General features: G+C 50.5%; 11 protein-coding genes across 11 annotated transcripts; 4 read left to right on the top strand and 7 right to left on the bottom strand.

Moving 5' to 3' along the window:
- Window positions 1–706: 706 nt before the first annotated feature.
- On the top strand, window positions 707–2377 carry PSV08DRAFT_366129 (S-adenosyl-L-methionine-dependent methyltransferase; the record flags this gene model as incomplete). The annotated part of the gene is made up of 3 exons (XM_066093109.1): window positions 707–901; window positions 978–1284; window positions 1380–2377. 3 exons carry the CDS (start codon window positions 707–709, stop codon window positions 2018–2020), a joined length of 1143 nt encoding a protein of 380 aa, XP_065948083.1. The 3' UTR covers window positions 2021–2377.
- Window positions 2283–3898, bottom strand: PSV08DRAFT_374642 (uncharacterized protein; the record flags this gene model as incomplete). Its single annotated transcript, XM_014223598.1, has 2 exons — window positions 2283–2617; window positions 2707–3898. 2 exons carry the CDS (start codon window positions 3896–3898, stop codon window positions 2283–2285), a joined length of 1527 nt encoding a protein of 508 aa, XP_014079073.1.
- Window positions 3899–5003: 1105 nt separating this feature from the next.
- On the bottom strand, window positions 5004–7197 carry PSV08DRAFT_231426 (uncharacterized protein; the record flags this gene model as incomplete). Its single annotated transcript, XM_014223597.1, has 4 exons — window positions 5004–6030; window positions 6081–6676; window positions 6729–6854; window positions 6907–7197. 4 exons carry the CDS (start codon window positions 7195–7197, stop codon window positions 5004–5006), a joined length of 2040 nt encoding a protein of 679 aa, XP_014079072.1.
- Window positions 7198–8039: 842 nt separating this feature from the next.
- Window positions 8040–12337, bottom strand: PSV08DRAFT_412637 (kelch repeat-containing s). Its single transcript, XM_014223596.2, has 5 exons — window positions 10886–12337; window positions 9895–10019; window positions 9730–9831; window positions 8621–9677; window positions 8040–8537 (listed from the first exon to the last, which is right to left on the bottom strand). The coding sequence occupies exons 1-5, from the start codon at window positions 12235–12237 to the stop codon at window positions 8303–8305; spliced, it is 2871 nt and encodes a 956-aa protein (XP_014079071.2). The 5' UTR covers window positions 12238–12337; the 3' UTR covers window positions 8040–8302.
- A 307-nt stretch (window positions 12338–12644) lies between these two features.
- On the bottom strand, window positions 12645–17280 carry PSV08DRAFT_374638 (abc1-domain-containing protein; the record flags this gene model as incomplete). The annotated part of the gene is made up of 8 exons (XM_014223594.2): window positions 12645–12689; window positions 12739–12868; window positions 12917–14259; window positions 14315–14777; window positions 15512–15793; window positions 15847–16274; window positions 16328–16954; window positions 17005–17280. The coding sequence occupies 8 exons, from the start codon at window positions 17278–17280 to the stop codon at window positions 12645–12647; spliced, it is 3594 nt and encodes a 1197-aa protein (XP_014079069.2).
- A 1144-nt stretch (window positions 17281–18424) lies between these two features.
- On the bottom strand, window positions 18425–19955 carry PSV08DRAFT_366123 (glycosyltransferase). The gene is made up of 2 exons (XM_014223592.2): window positions 19752–19955; window positions 18425–19705 (listed from the first exon to the last, which is right to left on the bottom strand). The coding sequence occupies exons 1-2, from the start codon at window positions 19906–19908 to the stop codon at window positions 18492–18494; spliced, it is 1371 nt and encodes a 456-aa protein (XP_014079067.1). The 5' UTR covers window positions 19909–19955; the 3' UTR covers window positions 18425–18491.
- A 600-nt stretch (window positions 19956–20555) lies between these two features.
- PSV08DRAFT_251946 (uncharacterized protein) lies at window positions 20556–21568 on the top strand (the record flags this gene model as incomplete). Its single annotated transcript, XM_066092452.1, has 2 exons — window positions 20556–20930; window positions 21251–21568. The coding sequence occupies 2 exons, from the start codon at window positions 20556–20558 to the stop codon at window positions 21566–21568; spliced, it is 693 nt and encodes a 230-aa protein (XP_065948082.1).
- A 230-nt stretch (window positions 21569–21798) lies between these two features.
- Window positions 21799–23057, bottom strand: PSV08DRAFT_18475 (uncharacterized protein). The gene is made up of 4 exons (XM_014223590.2): window positions 22421–23057; window positions 22257–22366; window positions 22165–22204; window positions 21799–22097 (listed from the first exon to the last, which is right to left on the bottom strand). Exons 1-4 carry the CDS (start codon window positions 22784–22786, stop codon window positions 21819–21821), a joined length of 795 nt encoding a protein of 264 aa, XP_014079065.1. The 5' UTR covers window positions 22787–23057; the 3' UTR covers window positions 21799–21818.
- A 163-nt stretch (window positions 23058–23220) lies between these two features.
- Window positions 23221–24320, top strand: PSV08DRAFT_335906 (cytochrome oxidase c assembly-domain-containing protein). The gene is made up of 2 exons (XM_014223589.2): window positions 23221–23528; window positions 23604–24320. The coding sequence occupies exons 1-2, from the start codon at window positions 23261–23263 to the stop codon at window positions 24128–24130; spliced, it is 795 nt and encodes a 264-aa protein (XP_014079064.1). The 5' UTR covers window positions 23221–23260; the 3' UTR covers window positions 24131–24320.
- Window positions 24302–24971, bottom strand: PSV08DRAFT_405466 (uncharacterized protein). Its single transcript, XM_066093718.1, has 3 exons — window positions 24806–24971; window positions 24439–24749; window positions 24302–24389 (listed from the first exon to the last, which is right to left on the bottom strand). Exons 1-3 carry the CDS (start codon window positions 24876–24878, stop codon window positions 24336–24338), a joined length of 438 nt encoding a protein of 145 aa, XP_065948081.1. The 5' UTR covers window positions 24879–24971; the 3' UTR covers window positions 24302–24335.
- Window positions 24972–25089: 118 nt separating this feature from the next.
- PSV08DRAFT_231406 (uncharacterized protein) lies at window positions 25090–27149 on the top strand. Its single transcript, XM_066092261.1, has 2 exons — window positions 25090–26226; window positions 26296–27149. The coding sequence occupies exons 1-2, from the start codon at window positions 25213–25215 to the stop codon at window positions 26965–26967; spliced, it is 1686 nt and encodes a 561-aa protein (XP_065948080.1). The 5' UTR covers window positions 25090–25212; the 3' UTR covers window positions 26968–27149.
- The last annotated feature ends 847 nt before the right edge of the window (window positions 27150–27996 follow it).

Raw genomic sequence — 27996 nt, 5'->3', positions numbered from 1 at the left:
GCAAAGCCGACAGCCGTTTGGACAAGCCAGATGCGGATGCACCCAAAGGCCTTCACCTTCGCCTTCGCTTGATTGCGCAGCCACATGGGCCATTGCCATCCGCCAGAGGCCCCCGCCCTGGCCGCTCCATGCCAACGAATCGCCTTGCGCTGATGACTCCGCTCGACATGTTGGATGCAGATTCCATGGACAAATCCCCGAGTAGCTTCACCCAGAACGGTCCAGTCCGCAGCATGTTCGCGTCCAGAATCCCACAAGCCGCGTTTTTCTTTTCGCTGTCCCCGTCGCCCACGCCATCGCAATGTCATAGCCTTCATGTTCTAGCCGCCAGGGGCTCCCCGCCCACCATCATTACACCCCCTCTGCATATCTATCTTCACCAGCCTCATGCGTATTTCAGGCTCCCTTCTCGTTTCTGCACTCAGCTTCCTCTGCACTTGTCTTGCCACCAGACACCATCCATCAAGGAACGAACAAAGTCAAAGCCCAGGCGCCACTGACAGACTCGCTTATCGTAAGTACGGGTATACTAATCCATTTCGGCCCGTTGCTGTACTTATGTACGATTGAGGCACAGTAGCGGCAGCCCACACGTGGTAAAACAAGGGACAGCCGCTCCTAGAGCGCTTGGTTTCGAAGCATACAAACCTAGTGCCCCTACTGTGCACAACCCCTCCAAACATCCCAAACCGAACAACACTATACAATGTCGGGTTCTGGCAAAGGAAAAGAGAGGGAAGTTGTGGACGAGTCATTCGCTGTCTCACCATCCCCATCAGCGTCTTCCTCTTCAAAGCCAGTAGACACTCGTGTCACACCAACACCACAGGATCAGTTGCCTTCGGAAACCACAGAGGGCCCATCTCCATACGCCCAACTCATCAATCCTCATGTCTCAGTTGTAAGTGACTGAACTCCTTGTCCATCCCCCCATCCCCCCAAACCCCCATGCAGTGGCAACATTCCAACACAACCAGGACAACACAGAGGACGACACAGATTCAGCCCTAGGCGATGATGATGCCGCCAGCGACACCACATCAATCGCCTCTTCCATCTACAAAGGTCGCTTCGAAAATGGCCGCCGCTACCACAAGTACCGCGAAGGCGAAAACGACTACTGGGGCCCCAACGACGAAGTCCAAAATGACCAACTCGACATTGCCCACCACATGTTCCTGATCCTGCTCGGCCAGAAACTGCACTTGGCACCCATCAAAGACCCCAAGCGTATCCTCGATCTAGGCTGCGGAACAGGAATCTGGTGCATGGACATGGCAGATGGTGCGTCTTCTCTTCCTCTTTCTCACTCTACATGACGCCACACCCCTCCCCCCCCCCAAACAATCACCAAACTCGGCTCACGCTACACACCTCAGAACACCCCGGCGCCGAAATCATCGGCGTCGACCTCTCCCCCATCCAACCATCCTTCACCCCTCCAAACTGCAAATTCGAAATCGACGACGTCACCCTCCCCTGGACCTACTCCGCCCCTTTCGACTTCATCAACATCCGCGCTTTGTACGGCTCCATCCACTCCTGGCCCTCCCTCTACGCCCAGATATTCCAGAACCTCACCCCAGGCGGCTATCTCCACCAGCTCGAAATGTCAATCCAGTTTAAATCCGACGACGGCACCCTAACCCCTACGCACGTGCTGTCGCAGTGGAGCGACATTTTCCACGAGGCAAGCAAGCGCTTCGGCAAGAGCTTTTATGAAGTCTGGAATCTATCCACCTACATTCGTAACGCGGGCTTCCACCATGTAAACGAGTCCGTCTATAAGGTTCCTGTCAATAGCTGGCCGGCCGACCCGCACATGAAGGAGCTGGGCCGCTGGAACCTGCTGCATATTACCCAGGGCGCAGAGGGCTGGGGCCTGTTTTTGTTGACAAAAGTTATGGGCTGGAGTGTGGAGGAGGCCCAGGTTTTCTTTGCCAAGTTTCGCAATGGCGTCAAGGAAAGGAGGGTGCATGCCTATTTTGAGGTTGTCGTTATACATGCGAGGAAGCCATGAAATTTTTTTTGGATACATGGGAGATGATGATGATGATGGGGCAGGATGAGATGAAGACAAACATGATCTTTAAAGAAAAACATGAGAATAACAGATCTACATTTTTTTTTTCCAAAACTCATGGTTGTGATCGTTTAGGTTATTTATTAGATCATTACTAAAAAAAAAGAAATAACCAGGGTATACGGCACAAGGGGGAAAAACATCAATTTTAACCCGAAAAGAAAAGAAAACACGCCTTCTCATCCACACCTTCAGCGTTCTACTTCCCCCCAGACGGTGGCGCCGCTGGTGCCTCTCCACCCTTTGGATCAGGAAGATGCGACACACTCGGCAAATCACTCACACCCGGGGCCTGGCCCTCCTTCTCCCTGCCATCACTAATAATAAGCGGTTCCTGCGGCGGCGTCGCAGCCGACGGCGCACCCTCACCGTCTCTCGTCTTGATTTGCGACCCGAAAATCGAGTCGACGTCTCCGTTTACAGAAGGCGCGCCGCTGATATTGCCAGCCTGGCCTTCTTCAGCTGCAAGACGCTCCTTCTCAAGACGCGTTTCACGGCCGCGCTTGTGGCAGTACCAGAAGACGAATAGAAGGACTATTATGACGAGCAACGAATTAGCTTCACCTTGAATCTTTTGATGGTGATTTTTTTTGGCGCTTCAAAAGGGGAAGGGAGAAACATACCGAATACCGCCAAACTCATGATAACATTCGTTCCCGTGGCAAGAGCCGGGAACCTAAATTTCAAAAAGTTGATAATGCTCCGTAGCGCCGTCGCAACAGCGCCTTGGGCAGAAAGCAAAGACTTCAAGCTTGGGACTTGGGGCAGCATGTTTTTCGCACTCTTGAACTTGCTTCCCTCGCCAGCTGCTTGGGCGTCGAATCCGGGCTTCTCGGATGATGCAGCCATCAACTCTGGGCCGAGCGTAGCTGTGAGCTTGGCGGGCAGACTCTTGACTAGATTCTGTAAGAAGGGCGGGAGACTAGCGTACATCTTCTTGAGCTGGTTGTCATAGTCTGTAAAGAGCTTTTCGAGATCGTTGTAGGCTGTGGGGACACCGTTAACGAGGTCCTTGAGGACTTGGGTGAATTTGTTGAGGAGGTCTTCCGACTCTTTGCTGAAGCTGAAGACGCGGTTGTTGACTGCTGAGAGGTTCAGCTGGTCCAAGATTTCGGTAAGTTCCTTGTCCTGCTTCTGCGCGTCGGTGAGCTCAGCGGCTTTGGCGGCCTCAGCAGCGGCCTGGAGATCGTCTGCGAATTGCGCCCTATCTTTGTTCGTGACTACTCCTTTTTTGTCTTTGGACGACTTCTCTTTTGCCTTTTCTCCGTCCTTCTTGCCGAACTTGGGCAGCTGGAAGTAGGACAAGACGCTCTTTTTCCGGCCTAGGCCACCTTCTGCAGCCTTGCCTTTACCCTTGTCGCTAGTCTCAGCACCTGTCGCAGGTGGGCTTAAAGGAAGTGCAATCTTGTCTGCACCATCGATGAGTGCCTCCTGTGCATCTTTACCGGCCTTCTTCTCACCCACATCACCGGCTGCAGTTGTACGCTCAGGCAGAGGCGGAGGCGTACCCTCGGGCTCTGAAGCAATGGCAGCAAGTCGCTCAAGGAACTTCTGATCTTCAGGATCCAGTACAGGGTCACTGCCTACTTCCTCACTTGCTTCTGCAACTGTCGGAGCTGGCGGCTCGGGAATTGGCCCGCTAGGCTCTGCTGCGGCGGGCTCTTCAATCTTGGGAACAGCGGCATCTTCTACTTTCGGTGTCATGGACTCAGAAACCTTGGGAGGGTCTTCGATTGGCGGCGGTCCGGGCTTCTGTTTACTTTGTGGGAAAAGCTGCTTTGACTGCCGACGCACCTTTTCGAGATAGGACGCCATAGTCGATGTTGATGTGTGTATACGTTGGGTTGCGAATGGAACAAAGGAGGGGTTGGGCTGAGGATGGCGATCGTAGCGGGAGAGGCTTCGTGCGTAGAATAAAAGAGGGCGAAACAGCTTGCACGTGTCAATTTCAGCGGCGATTCTAGAGGCTCGGCGGTGCTCAGGATGTCGTCGAAGGCGACGTCGAGACCCTGATTGTTGTGCCGCATTGACGGGAGGTAATGCGTCATCGGCAGGGGTGGTTGTGCTAAGATCTGCGCCACTGCACCATCCCTGCTTCTCTACAACAAAAACAAACTTGAAACTACGACCTAACTTCTTACTACCGGCAACCTTTTTGTATGTTATACATCTTGGTTCGTTGTTTGATTCAGGACTACTTTAAAAAAGCTCAGAGAGGCTGTTTTCAATGATGATATCATATCTTGACACTACGTTCTGGCCATGTATCACGTGTTTGGATCTGGAGAGGCTCTACAACTAAGTATGCTATGTCCACTGGCTCTAGGTTCCTCAGTTCGTGAGGTCGCATTTTTTCGATATTTCTAAATGATAAAACACATTTTACGGACTAAATAGTCTCTACATATCAACACTGCCGTCTCTAACGAACTGTCATTACCAAACAGCCGCTGACCAGGAGCAAGATACGATTGTAGCTTTAAAGAACCCAACATCCCGACACTCTCCAGATTTCCGTTACATCCACTTCGAATTTTATCTTGATTCTGCCAAAGATGAAGAAATGCAATTCCTAACCCGTAGCAGAGCAGCTATGGTAGCATCACAGGAACATCCATAAGAAAACTCGAAATCGTGATGGAGGTGCCAGAGTGAATATGACTGCATGATTCATGGAATGCTTGGGCTTCCAAGGACTACATTCCCAATTGTGATTTAGATACAAGTCCACCAATAAAGCATCGAAACTTATGTATTAGAATGATCAAAACAAAATGCATTCTATGATGAGATACCCTTCCAACCCAAAACCTAGGATACTAACATGAATCCTTACCCTCCAAAATTGATAAAGAAACCCCAGAATGCAAACGCCCTACATGCACCTCCACATTTCCCTCCCTCCCACATTCCCACCGGACTACCAACTCTCCCACTTCTGTCCGCCCATAGCAATGAGCCGGTTAAACAGCTCATCTCTTAACGGTAACGCCATAATCCGGTACTCGTTAAACTTGGAATCAGTAATAATCAAGCCATCCGCCAACTCGCGTTCCATAACCCATCCCACCACCATCTTGGCCTTCCATCCAAACCCACCCACCTTCTTGATTTCGATAATGTCGCTGACAGGTACACTCCACAAAGGATGCAAGTCCTCTCTATCGACGCTGCCAATCTTCTCAATCGTCTTGTCAGTCGAAAAGGCAATGCAGGGGATCGTGGATTTAGTAGCGATATACGCGTGTCCCTTTCTGCCATCGAATCTGGCTTTGAATTCGACGGGGCCAGATGTGAGATCGGCGTTTCGGGGTGGGAGGGCACCCAGTCTGTTCTTTGCGTGTATGGAGCCAGCTGCCGCTTTGACTTTGTCGGCGCCCCTTGTGGTCTCGACGGCGCCTTTGGCGGTGCCGCGGAAGAAACTGAGCATCTTGCTGCCCTTCTTGACATGCTTGCTATCTTTTGCGGGGCCTTCGCCGCTCGCTTCGTGTCCCACTTCGGGGTCGTATGCGATGGCGTCGTCGAGCTCTTCTTTTGTGGCATTGAGTGCCCTATCTACGCCCATGGCACGAAGCTCTTCTGAATCAACATTTGCGGTTTGTTCTGCTGGTGGATGCGTCATATGTGGAGGAGGCGGTAGTGGAGCTTTGTTCGCTTCGCCAAGTCGGAGCAAGGTGATTGTGAGTTGAGCGTTGGTCGGAACGCCTTTAAGAAGCGTATTACGGAGTTCGAGTAGTTTCTTCCACTTGGGAAACTTCCTGTCAAGAAGTGCAAGTCCTCGTTGGATGACTGGGTCGCCGAAAAATCCGAATCCAATACCGAATGTAACACCCTTCATAAAGACATAAGACGATACAAACAGCGAGATGAAAATCATGGGAGCGACAACTGCTCCAAGACGAAGCCGAAACTTGTTTTGTGGGAATGGAGGAGTTGGGTCAAGCATACTGTTCAAAAGTCAGTAGGCGATCAACTTTCCTTGTTGCAGCACACTCACTTCGCAAAGCGTTCCCAGGTGTCTGCAACGTCTGAAACCGCATGCATGATTGGCCTCATCTTGCTCCACATCGCAGTCTCCATAGGTACTCTAGTCTTATCATGGTCCTTGTCGGGCTTATTACCAGAAGCTTTGTCTTGGGCATGGGCAACACCCAGGGCAAGTCGAGTAGTATCTGGGATGTCACTATCAGGCGAATCTTCTTCTTTAGGTTCGACCTCAGCTTGTTTGCCAGTCGCACTTGACAGCGCAATCGTGGCGAAGCCGTAGACGAAATTAGTAGCTTCTTGCTCTACAGCTTCACCCTTATGGTTTTCAGGTGCTCCAGTAACGCTGTCGACGCTTCCAAGAGTTCCTGATTTTGGCTTCTGAACACCCCCACTGGAGCTTACGAGAGCGATAGGGGCTGGAGGAAACATTACTTCGCGAGCAGGTGGATGAACAATTAGCGTCAGCAGAGTGACTGATAGTAAAGGCATAATCATGTCAAAGGTCCAAGCGGCAAAGTACGCGGAACAAAACCACGCAGTACGACGTGTCTCTCTCCATGATCGAATGCGAGCAATGTGCTTGGCAAATCCGATTATGCCGATGATCTAACACGGTTAGTCTACATGTACTATCAGGCTCCTAGTCTGCAAAACTTACGATAGTCATATAGATGCGCTCAAGATTAGCACGAAGCTTGTCCGGAGTAAACTCTTCTTCGTCGGCAACATTAAGATCTAAGCCTCCAGGAGGTGCTGTCGGTATCTGTTTGACTTGATATATTTGCTATGAAGAGTTAGCATGAGATCGTGTCACGTTGAACATGCATGCTTTTTACCTTGTTAAAACGCCGAACAAGCATCCATACATGCTCATTGTCGAGCCCTCCCACGAGAGGCTTGGCGACATGTTCTTTTGGCTCATTCCATCCCAAGTCCACAACCTCTTTTTGATGCTCGACCTGAGCTGCGCCCTTCTCCTCTGTAGGGGGAACCCTGGCGGCGTCTAGAGCTAGCGCATGGCTGTCCGTAGGTGCATCGCGTAGCGTGGCTGATTTGCCTTCATGCTCCGTAGGGTCCGTATCGGGAATAGGTAGGAGGTCTTTGTAGACCACACCACCGGTCGACATGTTTGATGCAGAAATTAGGAAAAAATGTATTGAGATGTCTAGAATGGAGTAACGGGTAGGAGAAGGGAGTCATGCAATTTGTTTGCCCTCATAATTACAACAACAAACACGCCGGAGGCTGCGATGGTTCACTACTACGTCATGGCTCGCACTAGCGGACAGCAAGCCACAACCATCAGCGGCGATGCCACTCCACACGCAACACCCTTACCTCTCATTTCCCCAAAAAATCCGCCATTGAGCCCTAGTGAAATCGAAACTGAATACTAGGGAAAGCAGAACAGCCCACCATGTGTTTTGTTAGTCAAGTGTGGTGACCCAAATACTTTGCGCATTCTGACCAACATGTGCATTTTCAAAAACAATGTTCGACACGGTCCTACCAGCGATCCTGATCGACACCCCCACCATACTAAGCACCTAATCTTTGTTTTCCCTGCTTGTGATCCCGTCTGACACATGCCTGGTTTCCTTTTACGGACTTAAGTTGACCGAAAAGGGTGCCGTGGATGCACAAGGCTACATCAGCTGCGTTAACTGCCAGCGGTTGCGTCTTGGGGCAATCGATAGGGTGCTTCGTCATTGCCATTTGACAACTTAGGTGTTCTTTGGTAGTACGAATACATTGATTACGCCATCGCTTAATAGAGGCTAGTGAATTTGATTTAGTTGTCTTTGATGCTACACAACGCTGACAACACATGTAGTCGGTCTATGGTTCACTCTAACAATACCTACGTCTTGTGTCGTAATCTCGTACACCACTTCGCGAGATCGTCTGACTTACGATAGAGTTCTTCATCACATGGCACTTGGCTGATCCTACGATTCCATGTCCATTTGCTGAATCTCATATATTCTTAGTGTTTTAGCTCTACAGTTTTTGTGTAATTCTCGAAAGGTAAAAGAGAGATTAATACGTCATACTAGTCTATCAACAACGCCGAGCTGCCATGTAGATGCAAGTTCGCACAAACAAAAGGAAAAAAAGGCAAAAGGACACGCTATGAGCAATCAGAACGTCGTCACAGACACGTACCCTGACTTAAGTAACATATGACACATATGCACACCATAACTTCTCTTCTCCCCCAAATCACCCCCCTCATTTCCCCGTAACAACGGAGTTCTTGCCTGCAAAAGCATTGTTCACGGCAACTGCAAAAGCCGCAATATCCACGTTTGTGGTCAAGCCGCCCTTGACTCTATCAAACGGAAAAACGGCGCTCTTATCACGCACACCCAGACTATCCACATACAACACATTGGGAAAGCTCTGCGGTGTGAATGAGTTCCAGGCGGTACTGATGAGGTCGTCAAAGGCGCCGGCAGCCATGTTCCTAGAACAAATATTAGCTTTCTGCAAAAAAGGAAGACGTGAAAGGCAAAGAAAAACAAAGAATAGGCGAAGCCTATGACTTACATGATGCTTTTGTCAAAGTTGATCACGTCCTCGGGCTGCTGCGTCAGCGTCCAAGAAAACACATGGAAAACATCTTTTCTTGCTTGCGCATCGGCAACAATATTACGTTGTTGCTTGAGCTTGGTCAGTTGGTCCTTCTTCATGTTCTCCAGGTTGTTGCTATTGCTGTATTCGTCGTAATAAGGAAAGTTTCCGCCACTGTAAAAGCCCTCGTTTGCAAAGCCGCCAAGTTGTATGCCTCCGGGCAGCTGTGCCACGATAAAGACTGTAGCGCGGTCGGTGATAAATTCGGACAAGCGCTTGTTGGAGAAGTCCGTTCCGCCAGGGTTGTTGACGATATGTCGGTTGTTAATTTGTTTCAAGGTGTTGAAGAGGTCGTTCCATTGCGCTTGCGTCAGGTCTTGATAGTCTCTATCCGTGTCCACTGTATGGCTCAGATTTATGATGACAAGTTCCTTGTGGTTGGCGGTAAAGTCATTGACTTGCTGTATAATGTCTTTGAGTGACTGGCCATTGCCGCCGAACCAAACGCCAGCTACGTCGCTGTAGTGACCGGCTACCCATTGACCTCTGGAGAATACAGGGCGGAGATCAAAAAAGCGCGATCCAGCCATGAGTTGATCGTAGAAATTAAGATATTGCGCTTGCGTATTTGCAAAATGTGCACCAACAGTGCCGGGATGGAAAGTAGCCATTCCCGCATCGTGGCTGCCAGGCATGCAAATGTGTCTGAGTGTTCTGTTTGCTAGTGATCCCATACTTTGTTGCATCCAGTCGGCGTATGATCCAGTGTTAGTCCAGAATTTTCCAGCCTCATCGGCAGACATGATCCAGTTTACCGCCGCATTCTGTCGGAATCCTAGCTTGATTTTCGTCATGTTGGGACTTTGTTCCGTTTGCATATTGTCCAGTGATATGGTAAGCTCGTAGTCTGATGGCTTTCGTGCCATGACTGTGAACTTATTTGATGTTCCATCCACATTATAGTAGCCTTCTCCCGCATCATCCCAAGTATGTCCCTTCAGTCCAAACTCGACATGGACTTTTTCGGCGGTTCCTGTTTTCTTGGATGAGCGGTCTCGATGTGTAAGCTAGATGGGGTTTCGTACCTGCTTTCACAGTCGGCCAGTTCCATGTATTCATCTGGTATGAATGCTGGTAACCCACTGTCCAGTCAAATGGCGAGCCATTCACTAGCGTCAAATCTCCACCTGTTCATACGTGATCAGCCTGGTCTATTCTGATGTCTTCTCAGGAACCTGTTCTTCACTTACCCCAGCCGATGATGTTACCCCAGCCCATGGTGGAGAGTTCTTCCGATTCTTCTGTAACCGCAGTTCTGTTGCGGTTTGATTGTTGCAAGGGCTGCTGGTCTTTGTGCCCCTTAAGAGCCGGGTAACTGAGATATTCGTCCGGAGATCGTGCTCCTTGGGCTGCGCCACACAGGGCCATAGATATACTTAACCACCGTGCTCGCCATGATGCACAATGTCGGCGCATAACGGGATAATACCCACTGGCCATGTCCTTCGCCCTGACCACGATTGAGTGGGTCGGGCCTGACCGTCATTCCCACTCACGCACTGTTGCCAGCCAGTGGATCGATGCTTGCACTTGTGAAATACAGGGTGTATTTGGATGTTAACCAGAAGCCCTTAGTTGTTGAGCGTGGGTCTGCGCTGCAGCGGACAAGCTGAAGATAGATGGCGCTTGGTGTCACATTCCTGATTGGGTGGAGTTGATGTTTCAGGCGCAGTTCCCATGGCCAATTCCAATGTGGAGACCATCCAGGAGGTGAATACCAAGATATGCAGCTCGCTTGTCGGCATGACGGGCGGCAGTGTGAAACGTGGCGGGGCGTAGGAAGGGTCTGAGCGGTGGGAGCTTATTGGCTGTGTTCTCGTCGGGCGCCTCAGAAGTCCCAGAGTTCAAGATGGGCTTCGAAGTAAAATCGCATTATTTCACCGCGGTTTGGGCGATCTGAGAGCAGGCGAGTATAATGTCAAGAGACACAATCGGCTACGTGCAGTGTGTACGTGACGAGACACGCGATGGTCAGGCGCATCTGTTCTTTATCCCTAGGAAACCACCACCTGCATAGCGTAGCGCTAAGGGGTGCGAACGATCAATATATGCATACATAAGTTCAGCGCACAAGCTACTACCTCCTTGGCACGTTGCAATTTCATTCGCTATTTAGTTGGGCGTCCACATTCTTCGTTTGCATACTTGTGTTTTTTCGGCACGCAAGGAATGGCGGCTCACCTGTCAACAGTGATCATCCACCCATCTTCCAGGACCTTGCCGTTCGCATCAACGCCGCCCCACACGACAGCTGTAGCTCCATCAACCTCGGTACCCTTCGAGACGCCAAAGTAGCCTCGTGCGCCAAGCCCCCTCTTGGGCTTCCCTGGTATCTCCTTTTCCTCCTCTCCTTTTGTATCGACGTAGCAGTAAATCACTTCGGCCCATTGCGACTCATGTGTGTCCTTCTTGATGTGCGCGCGAATGCTGTCCTTTGCTGCTGCGGCTGTCGATTTCTCAGGGGCGAGTTGCATAGCCCATATGTCATCAAGATACTCCTCGTTTTCTGTCAAACCACCAATAGCCAACAGGTAGTACCGTCCTTGACCCGTAGTGACTCCTACGAGTCCTGCATATGAGCGTGCCTGAGGCGCTACAGCGGTGCTGCCCTCTCGGTCTGATTTCTTCACTTCCTCCCAGCCCCAGCCGCTCGATACTGGTGTAGTACCGCGTTCTGCATGTGTCCAGACGTGGGAAGCGTCAACATATTCCATCGCACCAGAGGCAAAGGTTTCCACACCTTTGCCGCCAAAGCGATATAGGCGGTTTCCAACCAGGGCCAAACTTGCACCTTCTCGTGGATGGCCTGATGGCGATGGGATATTGGACCATGTTCGCGTCTTGACATCGAATGCTAATGCATCGCTTAAGAGTTCACTCTTTGCCATGTCACGGCCACCGACAACAAAGATGGTGCCGTACGAGTTCGACTCAGGCGGCTCTGGTACGTGCATTGCAGGATCTGCGGGTGCTTGCGGTGCCTTCTCAACGTATGTTGTGGTTTTCGGGCTTGGGAGATCTGAGCTTGCCGAGGCATGGCCTGATCGATGACTGGGATATAGTGTGTCTACCGCCGGGTCGAGATAGGACCAAGTGTTCGATACTGTGTTGTACACCCATACTCTTCCCTTTTCGTCTGTGACACCTTCTCCCTCACCCCCAAATATGTAGATATGATCGTCGATCACAGCTGCTGTGTGTCCCTTTCGTGAATTCGGCACGTCGTCCAGGCCGTTGGCCGATCGAGCAGGGTATTTTGTATAGTCGGCGTCCAGTACTCCGCTTGAGGGAAGAATTACAACGTGCATGTCATTGTCTGCAAGCGTGCCGGCTTCGGTTTCTCCACCGAAGATGTAAGCCCGGCCCTTGACTACCGAAACTGTGTGGTGCGATCGCGGGAGCGGAACAGAAGATATGCGTGTGATATTGGCTTTGAGAGGCAGTGTTGGGTGTTTCATGCCTTTGACGAGGGCTACAGCGCCTCCGAGGAGGTTCTCAGCTGCATAGAGCACTCCAGCTGCCCCAGCTTCCATTGCAGTAAGTGAGGCCCGGGGATCGATTCGAAAGAAACCAAGTAATTCCTGTGATGAAGAAAGGCTCCTAAATGTATTCGAGTATGCAACGTAAGATCGTGAGTTGGTGTGTTGGCAACAGGTGGTGTTGTATAGCTGCGACCACGAAGCTACCCCAGAAAATGACGTCACATCAGGAGACACTAGCCACCCGACGCCCACCATCCACAGCCACAGATGCTATTCCGATACGCTTTCACGTGCAAGGGCGATAGATGCAGCGCGCCTTGGTCTGGAAATGCAGACACTGCAGTAGTGCTAAACAGCTACAAAAAGAAATGACAATAAACAGTCAGGTAATACAGTGTGTATGAGTCGCGATTTCTTATGATTAAAAGACTACGTAGTAATGGTGTACCCCTCGTGCTTTATATATTTGGCGAGAGTTGATCGGACTTGACACATCGCTCCACCTGGACACAAATCAGTCATGGACTCTGGTGAAAAATTCAAAACACGTACCGTATCAATCGAAGCTTGTAAAAAGCTGCGCGCCTCAAGACCAACCCAGACCTTGAGCATGGAAAAGTCGCCTCCACGGATCATAGACGAGCCACTTTGCGCACCCAGTTGTCGTAGAATAGGAAGTGCCCTGTTGCTAATCAGTATGCCATTCGGAAACGCCGGCGCCAACACTCACCCTGCGAACAGATCCAGGTTTGGATTCAAGCTCCTTCCAATACCCTCCAGAAGAAGTATACTGAGAACGACATTGACAAAGTCGCCTTCGAGGCGGACGTGATGTGTACGGACCATCGATAGAACCTCGTTCAAGATGTCTCCAATCTTGATATTGCCGAGGGCAAAAGTACGGCTCTTGACTCCCAATACCAAGTGTTGCATACGCAAAGCAAACACTTCACGGTCCAGGACGGCTTGTGGTTGCCTACATCTCTCAACCATCAAGTGGCCTGCCTTGTATCCATCAAACTCTGCAACAGCCTTGAATAGATCAAGGAAATTAGTGCGGTTCTTTGCATTCAGTTCCGTCACTAGGCCGGTATCGATAAAGATGAGTTGAGGTCGGTAGCCCTCACTATCAATTTGCTCCAACGTCGCTTGCCATTGCTTCGGGTTTTTCTTGTGTGGTCTTAAACGCTCCAGCACTTCTTCGGTGACATCAGGTGATTCCTTAGGGCCCGTTTTCTGGTTTTCCTTTCTAGTAAAGAATGAAACGTCGAGCTGCTCAGGTTTGTAGAATCGAACCATTATGTTCCCTGGATGTAAATCTGCGTGGATGAAGTTGTCAATGAGAACCATGTTCAGGAAAGCATCCAACCCTTCATCTGCAATATCCTTCTGAAAGACACCGCCTCCATTTTGTAAGAAGTCCTCTAGAGGAATTCCCTGGGCAAACTCTTCGATGAGTACATTGCGCGTAGTGTAATCCGTGTAGGGATAAGGGAACCAGGCCGTTGTTCGATCTTTGAAGTTTTTGCGGAAAAGTGTAAGGTTCGCAGCCTCGATTCTTAGGTCCAGTTGCAGCCTCATCATTTCGCCAAACTGCTGTACTTCGTCCGGAAATGAGAACCACTCCATGGTAGGTATGGCGTTGATGAGGGCCGCAAAAAATCCCATGATTCGCAAGTCTCTCCTCACAATCTTCTCGATCCTGGGGTGCAGAACCTTGATAGCGACATGGTCTGACGGTACTCTTGATGGCGTGCTCTTCAGCGTTACATCGACATTCTTCTTGATCCTGCGCGCCAAGTTGGGCTCCTCAGATTCGCTTGCATTTTCCTTCAGTGTCGCAAGATGTGGCTTTAACCTCGCTTTGTAAACCTGGGCAATTGCACCCACGCCTAGTGGCTTCTCGTCAAACTCTTCGAAAATATCTTCAAATTTTTGTCCGTCAAAAGCCTCCTCGATGGTACGTTTCGTTACTTCTAAAGAATGTGCCGGTGCATTAGAGTGGAGTGTTGACATGATCAGACACATCTCGGTCGGGAAAACATCCGTTCGTGAAGCCGCCCATTGTCCCAGCTGTAGAAAGTCAGTTTTCACCATGCGTCGAATGATCTGAAACATGGCAACACACCTTGATAAAGGCAGCTCCCGCCCTCTCCATAGACCCCACCAGAAAGCCGTACCACCACAAAGTCCCACTTCGTTCGTTATCTCTATCAGGTTGCCTTGAGCCAAGCCATAATGCAGGTATAGTCACTATAACCGGAACAAAGATAATGACCAAATGCAGGAAGCGGAGACCAGTGGCGATGGGCTCGATTATGTAGTCCTCGAAAAAAAAGTATATGCCCCGCCTGTATTTCGCAGAGTTCCTCAGCGCATGCGGTACTTGCTCATCCAACTCCTTCCTCGATGCCTCCAGCATTGCTTCTTCGTGCGTCTGCTCTCCATTGCCAGCTTTGTTACTGGCTACCTCTACGAACGAAAGCGAACTCAGTAATGTGCCGCCCGCAGCCCCGGTCGCTGCGCCAGACCATAGTATTGTTTTACCTTTGAATTTCGGGGTTGAGAATCGGCTGCGAATAGAAGCAACGCTTATATATGGGCGATTTAATGCGCGGGACGTGAGTCTTGGGAAACTTTGTCGGGAACACTGACGTCCCCAAAGGAGCGCCGTCCTCATGGTACAGGGCGTAGTGCGGATGGGGCGCGTATGGATTCCATGAGGTATGCGCCGGTGCTGGTGACCTGCAAAGTCCCAGGTCGTGACGTCGCGTCGGCGTAAATCCCACGCGACACCGACCCTGGTACTATTACCGAGGCGTACTAGGAAGCATCCGGACGAAATTCCAAGATACGCTTGATAACGACTTTTTGGAAGTGTCATTAGTTACTGAAAACAAGAAGACAAATGTCTGCTGCCATTATGAGACGATACCATTTGCATCGGAACCAATGTGTATATTCTCGTTAACCCCGGTAGTAAAGTCCAATCGCAGAATGTCCGCTTTTGGCAACCATGCAGCCAATGCAACCAATGACATCCTAGCCTATATGAGGTCTCTCTACCTTTGGAAACCTATCCCTACCAAGTCGATCAGATGCTGGAACATGGATGTGCTATTCTAGTTCTCCCAGGCACTGTCCACCTCCAACGTCTTACATCGATACCACACTTAAAAGAGGTAGTTCATGTCAGAAATACCGAGGCTGGATCATTTTCACATGAAAATAATTACACTACATCTAATCTAACCAACTAATCAATCAAGCAGTAATAAAACCCTCAAACCCATTATCAAGCGCCTTCCTTGTCAACTCCTTGTACAAAGGAAACCCGCCCGGAAAACTCAATTGCTCTCGCACCTTTCCTGGTACATTGTCCCCCATATACCACGACTTCGTTTGCGGAAACAATGTCTTGTCGCTCAGCTCCGTGATCATCTTCCGCCATTGCTGCTCAGCTTCATGTGTCGGCTCGCAGTACGTAATGCCTTCATCGCGGAGCTTGACTATGGCATCGACGATCCAGTCGCCCTGAACCTCCACGCATGTTGGACCGTTGGAGAAGGCGGTGGGACCTTGGGCTCCGTAGAGGAAGAATGTGTTGCTTTACGATTATCAGTTGGAGGGGAAATGTTGAAAGAGAAGGGGGTTACTTACGGGAAGCCACTTATTGTCATACCCAGATACGAGTATGTACCATTCTTCCATTTCTCTGACAGCTCGACGCCATCGACGTCCCTTAGACCCATATTCTTGATGCCTCCGGTTACAGAGTCGAAGCCGGTGGCAAGCGCGATTACGTCGAATTCGTGGAGAGTACCATCGGCGAGCACGATGCCCTTTTCATTGATCTCCTTTATGGGCGTCTTCTTCACATCTATGACCTTGTTCTCGGGTTTATCAAGCATCTCGTAGTAGTTTTGTTCTAGACTCGGTCGCTTCGTGCCGAAGGCGTGGGGTGGCTCCAGCGGTGCGAGAATCTCGCGTTTCTCGGGGTCTGATATCCGCGCGCGGGTCTTCTTTGCCCAGAAATTGTAGGCTTCGCGGTTGGCTTTGTTGTCATATAAGAGGTCTTTGTAGTTTGCCTAGGAAACCGGGTAAGTTTGAAGTTGATATGTGTCGCATGTGAATTACGTACCAGCCAGAACTCGAAACCACCATTCTCCCAAAGTTTCTCGTAGAATGCCTCACGCTCCTCGGGTGAGTCTTCAAATGTATATTTCTGAACATAGTCGTAACTGAAGCCGGCAAAAGTCGTCAATCTCTTCTTAAAGATTTCCTCATACTCGCTCTGCTTCCTCTTCTCTTGCTCCTCTTTCGTTAGAGGTTTTTGTCGCATGGGCAGACAGAGATTTGGTGTCCTGACAAACTGCGTTATACTGGCAGCTTCTTTGGAAGTCTCTTGAGCAATCTGAACACCCGTCGAACCGGTTCCAATCACCGCAACACGCTTGCCCTTGACATCTACTCCAGACGCAGGCCAGAAACTCGAATGGTGGATTTCGCCCTTGAACTTATCCATGCCTGGCCAGTCTGGAAAGTATCGCTTCGCTGCGAAGCCGAGAGCTAGGAGAAAATACTTGCAGCGCGCTGTTCGGCCATCTTCGGTCTTCACTATCCATTTTGAAGACGGCTTGTCGTACTGTGCTCCAACGACTCTTGTATTGAAAGCACAGTCTTTCTTTATATCCAGTTTCCTCTCGACATGGTCAAAGTACTTTTGGAGTTCTTCTGTGCCGGGATACCGGCATGACCAAGTCCAGTCCTGGTATACGTCAGTTTACACGCAACCAAAAGTATCAAAAAAACGCTTACCTTCCAAACCTCCGGCATACTGTACTCGTAGACAGGGACTTGTGAGTCAACGCGGGCACCAGGATAACAATTCCAATGCCAGATGCCCCCAAGATTCGACCCAGCCTCCATAATCTTGCACTTGAACCCTTGCTGACGAAGCTTATGCATCAAGTAGACGCCACCAAAGCCAGCGCCTACAATCAACACATCAGTTTCGAGCTCTTTGGCATAGTTCTCATTATTCGGATCTGCTGCCTCATTCGTCGCTCCGATATCCGTACGAAAGTGCACCATGATTGCAACGAAAAAAAATCCAAATCAAGAATGAATTGCTAGATTTCAACGATCAAAGCCCAATCGATGTGCGGAGAGAGGGAAGAGGCGAATTACACATCCGAAGCCCCCGGCAAAACACCCACATCTATATACGCGGGCAAATGTACATAGTACAACATACCCCTCCCGCGCGAATCCCACAAGATCGACACTCCACCTAGCCTTCCACACCCCCATCTCTCGCCCGATAACTAGGCCTTACCCGCTTTCCATCATGCACATGCACCACGTCGAGATCCCGTCGATCCCACCCAGTATTCCTTCCAGCCGGTTGCCCGCAAGATACCCCATCGGCAAACAAACGTCATCAACTCACTTGTGGGAATCTAAACAGCGGGATCGCTCCGGAGAGAAGGCTACGCCACACTCAATTGCACCATGTGTCCATAGCTGTAATCCCGCATGTCTACTAGTTTGCGGGGTACTTGGAGGGGACCATTGACACTACCCCGCATAACACCCGTTTCCCCCGACAGTTTAGAGTTCGGTGGCGGAGGGAGATTTCCGGGATCCCCATTTGGGTATCCCCGCGAGGACAAAGTGGTCGTTTTCCGGGAATGGGTTAGGTGCTTGGTTTTCTTGAAGGATTCGAGTTGCATTATGCAGGTGGAAGGACTCCAGAGTGCGTTGGCAAACTCAAATTGATAAAGCTGGCAGAAAACCCACTGCTGCGGGACACATAACAAAAGAGTTCAACGACTCGTTTCCAGTGTCATAATTCCACTTGCTGGTCTTTCCCCATCACATGGAAAATCCGGGTTTTTCTATCGGTCCGCTTGATTAGCTACGTTCAATGCTTATGGGATTTGGAGCACGAGCGACAATGGCATTTTGGGTTGCTCGTCCAATCAGTTGTGTCCGGCCTGAAGGATCCCCAATGCGGAGCCGACTCGTATAGGGATACAAGCGGAATGCTGATTTAGGGTAATTAGAGGATCGAGGATGTTTATAGGACTGGATCAAAGGAAGTTCTAGGACATGCATGCATCGGACAGCGGGCTTCTCGCGTATGCGTATGCGTATGCATGATGAGATGTAGGCTGATGGGATGTTCAAGTCAATCGGAGTGCTGACCTCCACTTCCCAACAGTCTGTTTAAGCGCTGATGTATGGGCTTTTCTTCGTTGAAAAAGGAGCCATTAATTATTAGAATTTACAGATATTACATGTCATGTCCTGCCCGTCGAGCCATTCGATCGCAATCCCTCATCCCAGGGCCTGAAAGACTGGGGAGTATGTTCAGGCATGCACTTCACCTTCTCTGGCGGTGAAGTCTTCCAGTTAATCTTGATATCATCGTCTTCATTCTCAACATGACTGTAAGTGTAGCCCTTCAGTGCTTTGATCTTCTTCGCCGCCTTATCACTATACTCCACATTAACACTTGGTACTACGGCAATCTTGGCATAGCCGTGAAACCACATGTCCTTGGCAAATAATTTCGGCTCTCCCTGAAAACACTCTCCCTCGATGTGCCCCCGAAACTTGATCTTCTTCTCCATAATCGGCTTGGCGGTGAATGCCGTCACGCCGTTCCAACACGAGAACACCTGAAAAGGTTTCGAGGCGGCAAATCGCGACTTTGACTTTTCGTCGTTCCAGAAGAGATCCCATGCAAAGTCCCAGGCGCCGTTTTCGGGAGGGATATTGAAGAATAAGTCGCCTGTCATGCCCCGAGCAATCCAGACATCATAGAAAGTTGGGCTCTCACCAACATATGTCCAATCCATGGCACAGGTCTGATCGGCTCCTTGAAACTTGCGCTGATGGATTAACTCTAAAAAGTCCTCCATACAAGGTGCAATATCATTGGAGAATATGACAGTGGTATCCTTATCGTAATGATCCGGGTGCTCCATGAGATCTTTGAGCGCGAGGTTTCGAAGCTCAGCAAGCGCTTCAATACGATCCGTTCCTTTGGCCAACGGGTTGATATCGCTGGTTTGTAGATGATATTTGATTCCTAAAAGTTCCATGTTGGAACGTAGCTCATCAAGCACTTCAAAGGTGCCATCGTGCGATCTTCCCTCAACTATGGACAGCACACAATTTGGTGGACCAAGGAAAAGCATGGTTTCTAAAATTGAACCAATGAGTCGTGGAAGGAGATCAACGCATTGATACAAGTCGAGCGCAAAGAAGTACCTTGGGAGTTGCGCATGAATTGTGGGTTCCGACGCGCGCCCTAGGTAGTTATAGCGCTCGAGGTTTGGCTGTGGGCACTCCAGACGTGGGAATGTCACATCCAACGGATCCATGATTGCGCGGATATATGGTGGCGCTTGCGCTCGTAGAGTAGCATTGCCTTTTGTTGAGGATGACAAAGAAGGCGTCAAGTCCGGCGAGTGTGCCGGTTGATCTTTAGAGGCTTCTTCAGGTTCCGCTGTAAAGGTAAGTATAGAAACTCGCTGAAATCGAATGTTTCCTACCTGCTGGACTTGAATTTGAATTTCCGGAAAGGCTAAAGTTAGTCCTCGGAAAACTGTCGCCATACTGGAAAATCCCCACCCCCGTGATCAGAACAAATACCAGAACTAGCAATGCGACTGCCTGCAGAAGCGACCGCATGCTCCGCTGTATCGCCATGACGATTGACCCACCAAAAAAAAAGAGTGTAGTTCAGGAGTTAATGTGGCAAGGGAAATGACATTCTGGTAAATTTTGGCACCTTGGCTGCTGATAAAGAAACAAGCAAGGCCAACAAGAGTGAAAGTGACCGAGCCGCATCCCACGCACCCCAGGAACGGGACTAGCAGGAGTGAGCGGATACGTCCTCTGTGAATGAATCAGCGCTGGGCGCTTAGTAGTGAGATCTAATCAGCCATCGGGCATTTCTGACCAATCGTTACTATCTACTATCCGCCCAGCCGCTTCATGCTTATAAACACCACGATACAATTCATAACACGCGCAGCGTAACAATTGTTACATAGCAGCCATATCCATCAGGAGTCTTTTCAGAGCTGAGATGTGATCTGCATCCTAGTTTATCTAGAATGTGCATACCAATATCTTTTCTTTGTAGAGATATTTTCTCCCTGTTTCTACGTAACAGGTTAACTAAGCAAGACCTGGAAGCAAAATGAGCGCACAACCACGAATATCTCAATCCGTTGAATATAGCCACATTACTATTTAGGCAACTGTAGCCAGGTTATAATGGCGACGTCAAGGCTGAAGACTATACAGGTGCCGGCACGGCTAAGATCCCGCAGCCATGATCTTTGATTGTTATGCAGTATTACCGACATCCATGCACCTGTGTAGCTAACCCCTCCCTTTCTAATCTCCATTTCCGCCACGATGTAACTCACTCAAGCAGTCATGTTCAAAATCTTAGGTTCATTCTTAGTCCTCTTCTGTGTTTTGAATCTCATATCTCCCAGCGCTGCAGTGATACGCAACAGGATCACGCCTCCGCTCCCCCACCCACACCCGCACCTGAAAAAAGACAAGCTGCCGGACAAGTTTATACCTACGGCTACGTAGAAGGCAATTCCTACAAGCCCCGAGTAGCAAATTCAGGCTACGACTGCCAATTCGACACCGCACGTGGACTAAGTGGCTTCTGCCCAACAACCGTAACGGCATCCAGTGACTGCAGACTAGTAGGTTTCTGTCTCGACAGTAACTCCTGTAAAACAGGCTTTTGCAAAGCATCCAACGAAATAGGAGGCCGTGCTGTCTCATAGTCAGCACTCCCTTCCCCCTTATACAAACACTGCTCCCCATGCAACCTCAAAAGTCAGAATTTCGCTAAACAAAAAACTACCTCTATAATGCCACCAACCGATATTGCTCCATCGCCCTCCTGCTCAACGATAGGGCCGATCAAGATTACGAACACATTGCGTGCGGCACCAAAGGGCGAACAGAAACGCTTCGTGCAGCCGCAAACATTGTGAATGCATCCACAACGGCATCGCAGTCCTTCTCATCCCTTGCTAGTCTGAGCACCTCATTGGTCTCTCTCTCAAACTCCCCAACCCCATCTCCATCCGCTTCCTCATCTTCCAACTTCTTAAATATCGGTGCTATTGTCGGCGGCGTCGTAGCCGCCGTCGTCGTAATCTGCGCCACTATTATCGGGGTACTGCTTATACGCAGGAAAGGAGGTAAAGGTGGTAAAGCTGCTTCTAACAACGACTCAGGGTATAGCATGCAAGGCCTGGTTGACGGGAAAAAGAGTGGCGAGCAGGTGGAGAGTAGGCATGAGGCTGTGGAGATGCGAAGCCAGTTGAGTTGATAGGGACGCAGCCTGATAGTGCGGTGAGGGTGAGGGAGTTAGGATAAGGGAGGTAGAGATTAAGTGGGGGGTTGTCGATAGGTGTATAGATGGGTGTGAATGTGGAATGATAAAGTATCAGGTAACAAAAAACCAGTTGACGACCTGGAAAATTCATGTTAATCCGACTTACGCTCATCTATCGCATCATTGTACCCCGCAGCATTAAACCCCCCACCACCAGTCTAACCCAAACTCCCCTCTCAATTACTCAATCCCCATACAACTCCATAAGATGATTCAACATCTTTCTCTGCAGCTCCAAAAGTTTCTCCTTGGTAATCTTGCCCCCTTCTCCCACAGCCACTGTTTGCGAATCCACAACTTCGATGGGATCATAACTCGCTCCTAGCACAAGATACGGTTTGACGCCGAAAAAAGGGACGCCAAGGGCTTTGAGCGATGAAGACTGCGAGTCAACCATTGCTTTGCAGGCGCGGTACACTTTTGCGTCATATTGGTCTAGTTCTTCTTTTTCGCGCTCGGGCGTCTGAGGAGAGGTTAGTTTGGCGTGTTAGTAGTGGGGGGGGGGGGGGGGGGGGGGGGGGGGACCATACGCGGAGGAGTGCTGTGCCTTCTAGGAGGCCAGGTAATGATCTGGGAAGATGTTAGTTTAGACTGGGGTAGGATGAAGATAGAGGTTGCGTACAAAGCGGCTCGATGCGTGCGCTCGTTTTCGCGCTGAAACTTTTGTTCTTCAATGAGTTTCTTGCGGCCGGCTTCCCAAGATTTGACGTTTGCTTCTTGGTCTTTCATCAACTAGTACATGTAGTAAGCGCTGAGTACAGAAGGGGGAGAGGATGGATGTCGCACCTTGCGAACGGCAGGAGCAAAATCAGGATTTTGTCCTGCTATTTTACTCACACAGCGGAGACCTTGCTTCCATTCTGTAATGGTTGAAGGGTCGATGAGCGGAGATGAGATGCGGTCTTGGGGCTTGGGAGGTGGCTGTCGGTGCTGGGGTGCTGGACGACCAGCAAGACGGGGGTCAGGTGGTGGTCGATATTGATGGCTCGGCTCAGGCTGATGGTGCTGCGGGGGATTTTGGTACCCTTGATAACTATGGTTCTGTTCATAAACTTGTTGGTCCTGGTATGGCTGAGCCTCCGGCTTAGGTAGGCTTGCGAGTGTGGCCAAGATGGCGGCGAGATCCGGATTTTGTTGCCCTTCTTGAGCCATATTCGCGATACAGCTTTGAGTATCTGAAAGAGCAATTCTAGAGTGGATCTACAGTGTCTCAATGTGTGGTGTGTAGTGCGGGTTCAATGTGTGAGTGACGGCGCATGGCGCGTATTGCCTACGCTTGTTTCAAGGACAAGGAAGAGAAAGAAGCACTCTCCAGCCCAGACCACTCATTCTGTGCTGCAGAACTGTCCCGCAACCCTATCTTGAAGGACTTTGCAGTCAACGACCAAAAACTCGTGGCACAACTCGACTTGTCGTGTTCACAGTAGTAGCGCTGCACGATGGGTGTGGGTTGGCTGGGTGGAGACAGGGAAGAGGGCGGAAATCTCCGCATCCAACCCTAGTCCATCTCAACTTTTGGAAATCGTCGAATCATTCGACCTCCCGCTCCGCAAGTCTTGACGGCATCCTCGCTCTCACCACCCCACGCCACTCCCACACTCGAGTGCGTCCACCGCCGCCCACACAATGTCCAAATCACCAAAGGACTCTACACGCTTCACGGCCACTGGAGTATGGGCGCACACACGTCCTGGTGGGCGGGCAACGACGCTACAATTCGCTGATCCAGCGCCGAAAAATGAAACACCACAGCAAAAGGTCAAGCGGTTACGAGAGGCAGCAAACAGGGCGAAGATGGCGCAGGTGACGAGGTGGGATTACATGTATCTATACGGCAGAATGGCAGCAGATGCGGCGCATCGGTTTACCGTCTATGGATTGATATTTGCAACTGGTATGTCTTGTTCCCAGAGGGCAATTGCAATGCTCCAATTGAATCGCCAGAATCAATCGCTGACATTCCACAAAGGTTGCGTTGGTGTACTCGCCGTCTTCTCGATAGGCGACATGATTGTCTACAACCGGCGGAAACGCGCAATTTACTTTGCCGAAGAAGAGCGCACACAGGCCAGGATCCTCGAAGCCGCCCGCTCCGCTGTCGCATCTGGGACTGCGTCACCAGCACAGGCTGCGCTTGTCGCAGGTATTGCCGAAGAACAGGAATTGATGGAAAAGAAGAAGGCGGAGCGGAAAGCACCGTCCAAGCTGCTGTGGTGGCTGCACGGTGACTGGAAGGAGGACCAATCTATTGCCGAGCAGCGAAGGCTAGCCGTGGAAGAGATCAAGCGACTAGAAGCCCAAGGAAACTCAAATCTGGGCATTACCGCTGCAGTGCAGGAGGCTAGGGCAAACGACACATCATACACATCGCCGGCGCCATCAACACAGACAGTAGGCGGACCATTGGACAACGCTGCTGAGAAGGCAGTCAACAAGGTCGAGGCTACCGGCAAAGGCTGGTTTGGGTGGATAACAGGAGGGTCCAAGAAGGAGTAAAAGAGTGCGGGGGATTCCATGTGAGGGGGTTTTGATGACCTTCATGTACTACTATACACTTTGAGGCTGTATGTTGCTGTCACACTAGATGTATGCATATGGAGTTTGTGCATGTGTCTAGGGTCTTTTGTCTACTGGGGTATCTTGTTTTGTATCTATGCTGCATAAATGACGCATGTTTGAATGTCGGGTTGGTCTTCCGCTTTTACTGATTGCCTTGTCCTGGCATGGGAATGTAGCTTCGCCGGTCTCCCGAACGCTGTATTTAGTCAGCATCAGTTCAGCGTGGCTCTCAGGCGGATACGTGCCTCTCTCCACCCCTCAATCCATGGCCGGAGCCCAGCCCAACCCAGTAGCCCCAGTGTCGCTCCGATGAAGATGAAGACGACAGCCTGATCCTTGGCAGAGTCCCTCTGGAAACACGTAGTTAGGACATTCTCCTCCTTTTCTCCAGTGCAAAAGCTGTATCCAAGGCAGAACTGGCGGTTGCAGTCGTTGCACGTCTTCTTAGATGCGCGGGGTTCGGCATGGCTCGTGGGCTTCTTAGCAGCGGATGGTGCGTCGAGGGCGACAATTGTGCTGTTCCCGAAACAGGTGCACTTGCAAAAGGACGTCGGAGCTGGTGACGGGCTTAGCTGGTTTCGAATAACTGGACAAGTAGCAAAGGTGGCTTACAGGCGGCAAGGGAGATGGAGAGGGAGGACAGGAAGGTCAGGAGGAGAAAGAAGAGATACGGTGGGCGCCTCATGTTGTGTAATTCAAGAGAATATCTTCGATAATGCAAAGAATGGGCGCAAGTCACAGGCTAAGCCGACTCTCGTACGCCGAGTAACGTGATGTCGAGATGGCGACCATGTTCGGGTCGAGTGGAGCTTCAAACCTCCGCCCGCGTCTACACTAGCGCCAGACAACCGGGTCCATGTCACGCTAAGCATTTTCCTTTCCCCTCCACCTCCGACACACAAACACCACGCGCATGGGCGGCGGTCTGGAACCTGCTTCCTCTCTTCTTGTTAGCACCTGGCGCCCTTCTGCTGACTCCAAAATCACGTCCTGTCGCCCACGCGCCAACTTGCGCCTCAATGCCAGACGCACAGGCGCCTAATTCTCCCCAAGCGCAACCCGAAAGCAAGACTGTCCGCCTACATATCACGCCTTTCCGCCCCGATCTGCTCAAGGTCTACCTGGCACCTTCGGTCCTGCCGCTTGCGCAAAACATCTCCTACCATACCGTCGAGACCTTTCCCGAGAAAGGGTTTGGCTACCTAGAGCTACCCGAGGCAGAAGCACAGAAGATCAAGAAGAAGCTCAACGGCACGATTCTCAAGGGCTCAAAGGTGCGCATAGAAATGGCCAAGCCAGAGAAGCGCAAGGCGCGCGAAGAAGCAGAGGCCGCAAAGGAAGCTCAGGGCGAGGCTGACCGGCCATCAAAACGCGCAAAGAAGGACAAAAAGGAGAAGAAGGAACGGAAAAAGAAAGAACAGGGGGTCTTGGAGGGCGTCGAATTACCGGACGACAGAAAGGTCAAGCGTGGCTGGACTGAGCCAGTGACCAAGACCAAAAAGGACAAGAAGGATAAGAAGGATAAGAAGGACAAGAGTGACAAGGAGGCAAAGAAGGAGCGCAAGCATTCCAAATACACAAAGGAGCCGGAGCTGCTCTTCAAGGCGAAGCTGACGCCTGTTGCTGCGACCGAGGTTGCCCTCAAGGACAAGAAGAAGGACAAGAAGGAGAAGAAGGAAAAGAACAAGTCTAAATCTACGGAGGTTGTTGTGCATGAGTTCGAGAAGAACACCAAGACTCCTAGTTTTCTGAAGCAACCAGATGTTGTAATCTCCAAGAAGCCTGCAGTGGATTACGTTAATGGTCTGGGATGGGTGGATGAAGATGGTGTTGTTGTTGAGCCAGAGACTGGAAAGGCGAAAGCCAGGAGAGCTCTGGAGCTGGTAGATGCGCCCTCGGAAGCTGCGAAAGCATGGATCGATGGGACATCGAAGACATCTTCTACGCCCAAGGTCACTAAGGAGCAGAAGAAAAAGAAGAAGGCTACGCCACCGCCATCTTCATCTGAATCCGAGTCTGAAGAATCGTCTGTCGTTTCATCCTCATCTGAAGACGAGGATTCTTCAGACGCGGACTCAGACTCCGAAGAGTCAGCCGAAGAGTCGGAAGCCGAAGAATCAGAAGCCGCATCACCTGCACCATCGGCCGTCAAGAGCAAGAAAGCCCTAGAAAAGAGTCAACCTGCGCCACCTGCCGAAAAAGAGGTCCACCCCCTCGAAGCCCTGTTCAAGCGCTCAAAGCCCGCCGGCAACTCCATCACAACTCCCACCAAAAAACTCAACCCCATCGACACATCCTTTACTTTCTTCGACAACAACGCAGACAACGACGCCACAGAAGCCACAGGCCAACCTATCGAAGACGCCCCCATCACCCCATATACCCAACGCGACATTGAATGGCGCGGCCTCCGCAGCGCAGCCCCAACTCCGGACACTGCCGCTATCGGCCGCCGCTTCTCCTTCGACTGGCGCCGCAACAGCCAAGAACGTGACGACGACGAAGACGACAGCGACCTTGATATCCACGCCGAGCACCAGCTTTCCCTCAACACCCGCACGAATGCTAGCAAGCTTGCTGATGTGACTGAGGAAGATGAGGGTGTTACTGCAGATGGGGAGGCCGGAGAGGCCACGAAGCCCGAAAGCGAGTTCAAAAAGTGGTTCTGGGAGAACCGGGGTGATTTGAATCGGGCATGGAAGAAGCGGAGACGTGATGCGTTGAAGGCAAAGAGGCTGGGTGAGAATAGGAAGATGACGCGTCGAATCCTTTAAGCACACATCTTAAAAGCGGTTAGACTTTTGTTTTTTGCAATCTCGTAGAGAATGAGTGCATTGTGAGGAAGGATTTCTAAAGGCGATTGTTTTGGGAGAAGTTTTTTTTGGCCATGTGAGAGTATGAGGTTACTTATATGGATATGATGTGTAGTGAAAAAAAAGGATATGTAGACGACCCCCATTTTCTTTGCCGACGCCTAAACGCCTTACGGCTTTACGCTTTTCAACGAAAAAGATAGAAGAAGAAGAAGAAGAAGAAGAAGAAGAAGAAGAATATTTTAGACGTCCAGACCCTTGAATCTCACACTCGTCCTTCTACTACTTTGTCCGGAGACGCAGGCTTCTTCGCCTCGCGTTAGTGTAGTGGTGCTGTTGTTTACACTACTCTTCCTTTTCTCCCCTTTTCTCTGCTCCATCTCTGACACTGGCGACACTGGCGATGCAGAAAACGGCGAGAATGGCGATGATGACGGTGACAACGACAGTGGCGACGGCGATGCTAAGGGCAGATTAGGGAAGGGAAGTGGTGCCGATGCTGATGTCGTCTGTGTAGTTGTCGAAGTAAGGGATCTTGATGCAGGGGGGGATTGCGGTATGGAACACAACGATGCGGATATCATGCCCTTTTCTGTCGCAGCGACTATGGCGCTGGGGACTTGGTGCAGGGGTGGTTTGCACAATGGATTACTTGTTTGAGTAGAGGTGGAGATGGAGGGGCGGGGAGAGACGTGCGAGATTTTCGCTGGTTTGTGTCAGTTGGAAGGTGCGGTGGGTGTGAGAGAAAGGGAGGAAGGATGAATACCAGATTTTTCAGCCAGGGAGGAGGATTTGGTTGTCTTCTTCTTCGGTTTGAATATGGAGACGAAAGTCGAGCGAATACTAGACAGACAAGACATTTTTTTTTCTCTTCCTTCTTTATTTCTCCCCTCTGTCAGACCACCTCTCTTTTCTATGAACGCAACAAGAATCTCTGAATTCCCGTAAACAAGCGTTTGGAAATCCTTCTCCCAGGTCGTACAAAAAAAC

Source organism: Bipolaris maydis, assembly GCF_028858645.1.
Source record: "Bipolaris maydis strain C4 unplaced genomic scaffold PSV08scaffold_16, whole genome shotgun sequence".
NCBI classification, from domain to species: domain Eukaryota; kingdom Fungi; phylum Ascomycota; class Dothideomycetes; order Pleosporales; family Pleosporaceae; genus Bipolaris; species Bipolaris maydis.
This window is presented reverse-complemented; position numbering and strand designations above follow the sequence as displayed.

Coding starts and splice junctions, on each gene's coding strand:
- PSV08DRAFT_366123 (XM_014223592.2), bottom strand. CDS start 19,908: ATGGCGATACAGCGGAGCATGCGGTCGCTTCTGCAGGCAGTCGCATTG. Junction 19,706..19,751: donor TTCAAATTCAAGTCCAGCAG/GTAGGAAACATT, acceptor TTACCTTTACAG/CGGAACCTGAAGAAGCCTCT.
- PSV08DRAFT_18475 (XM_014223590.2), bottom strand. CDS start 22,786: ATGGCTCAAGAAGGGCAACAAAATCCGGATCTCGCCGCCATCTTGGCC. Junction 22,205..22,256: donor CGCACGCATCGAGCCGCTTT/GTACGCAACCTC, acceptor ACATCTTCCCAG/ATCATTACCTGGCCTCCTAG. Junction 22,098..22,164: donor AAGGCACAGCACTCCTCCGC/GTATGGTCCCCC, acceptor ACCTCTCCTCAG/ACGCCCGAGCGCGAAAAAGA.
- PSV08DRAFT_231406 (XM_066092261.1), top strand. CDS start 25,213: ATGCCAGACGCACAGGCGCCTAATTCTCCCCAAGCGCAACCCGAAAGC. Junction 26,227..26,295: donor AGTCTGAAGAATCGTCTGTC/GTTTCATCCTCA, acceptor TCAGCCGAAGAG/TCGGAAGCCGAAGAATCAGA.
- PSV08DRAFT_335906 (XM_014223589.2), top strand. CDS start 23,261: ATGTCCAAATCACCAAAGGACTCTACACGCTTCACGGCCACTGGAGTA. Junction 23,529..23,603: donor TGGATTGATATTTGCAACTG/GTATGTCTTGTT, acceptor CATTCCACAAAG/GTTGCGTTGGTGTACTCGCC.
- PSV08DRAFT_405466 (XM_066093718.1), bottom strand. CDS start 24,878: ATGAGGCGCCCACCGTATCTCTTCTTTCTCCTCCTGACCTTCCTGTCC. Junction 24,750..24,805: donor CTCCATCTCCCTTGCCGCCT/GTAAGCCACCTT, acceptor GCCCGTCACCAG/CTCCGACGTCCTTTTGCAAG. Junction 24,390..24,438: donor GGATTGAGGGGTGGAGAGAG/GCACGTATCCGC, acceptor GACTAAATACAG/CGTTCGGGAGACCGGCGAAG.
- PSV08DRAFT_412637 (XM_014223596.2), bottom strand. CDS start 12,237: ATGGAAGCTGGGGCAGCTGGAGTGCTCTATGCAGCTGAGAACCTCCTC. Junction 9,678..9,729: donor CTGGCCGACTGTGAAAGCAG/GTACGAAACCCC, acceptor CCAAGAAAACAG/GAACCGCCGAAAAAGTCCAT. Junction 8,538..8,620: donor AACTTTGACAAAAGCATCAT/GTAAGTCATAGG, acceptor TATTTGTTCTAG/GAACATGGCTGCCGGCGCCT.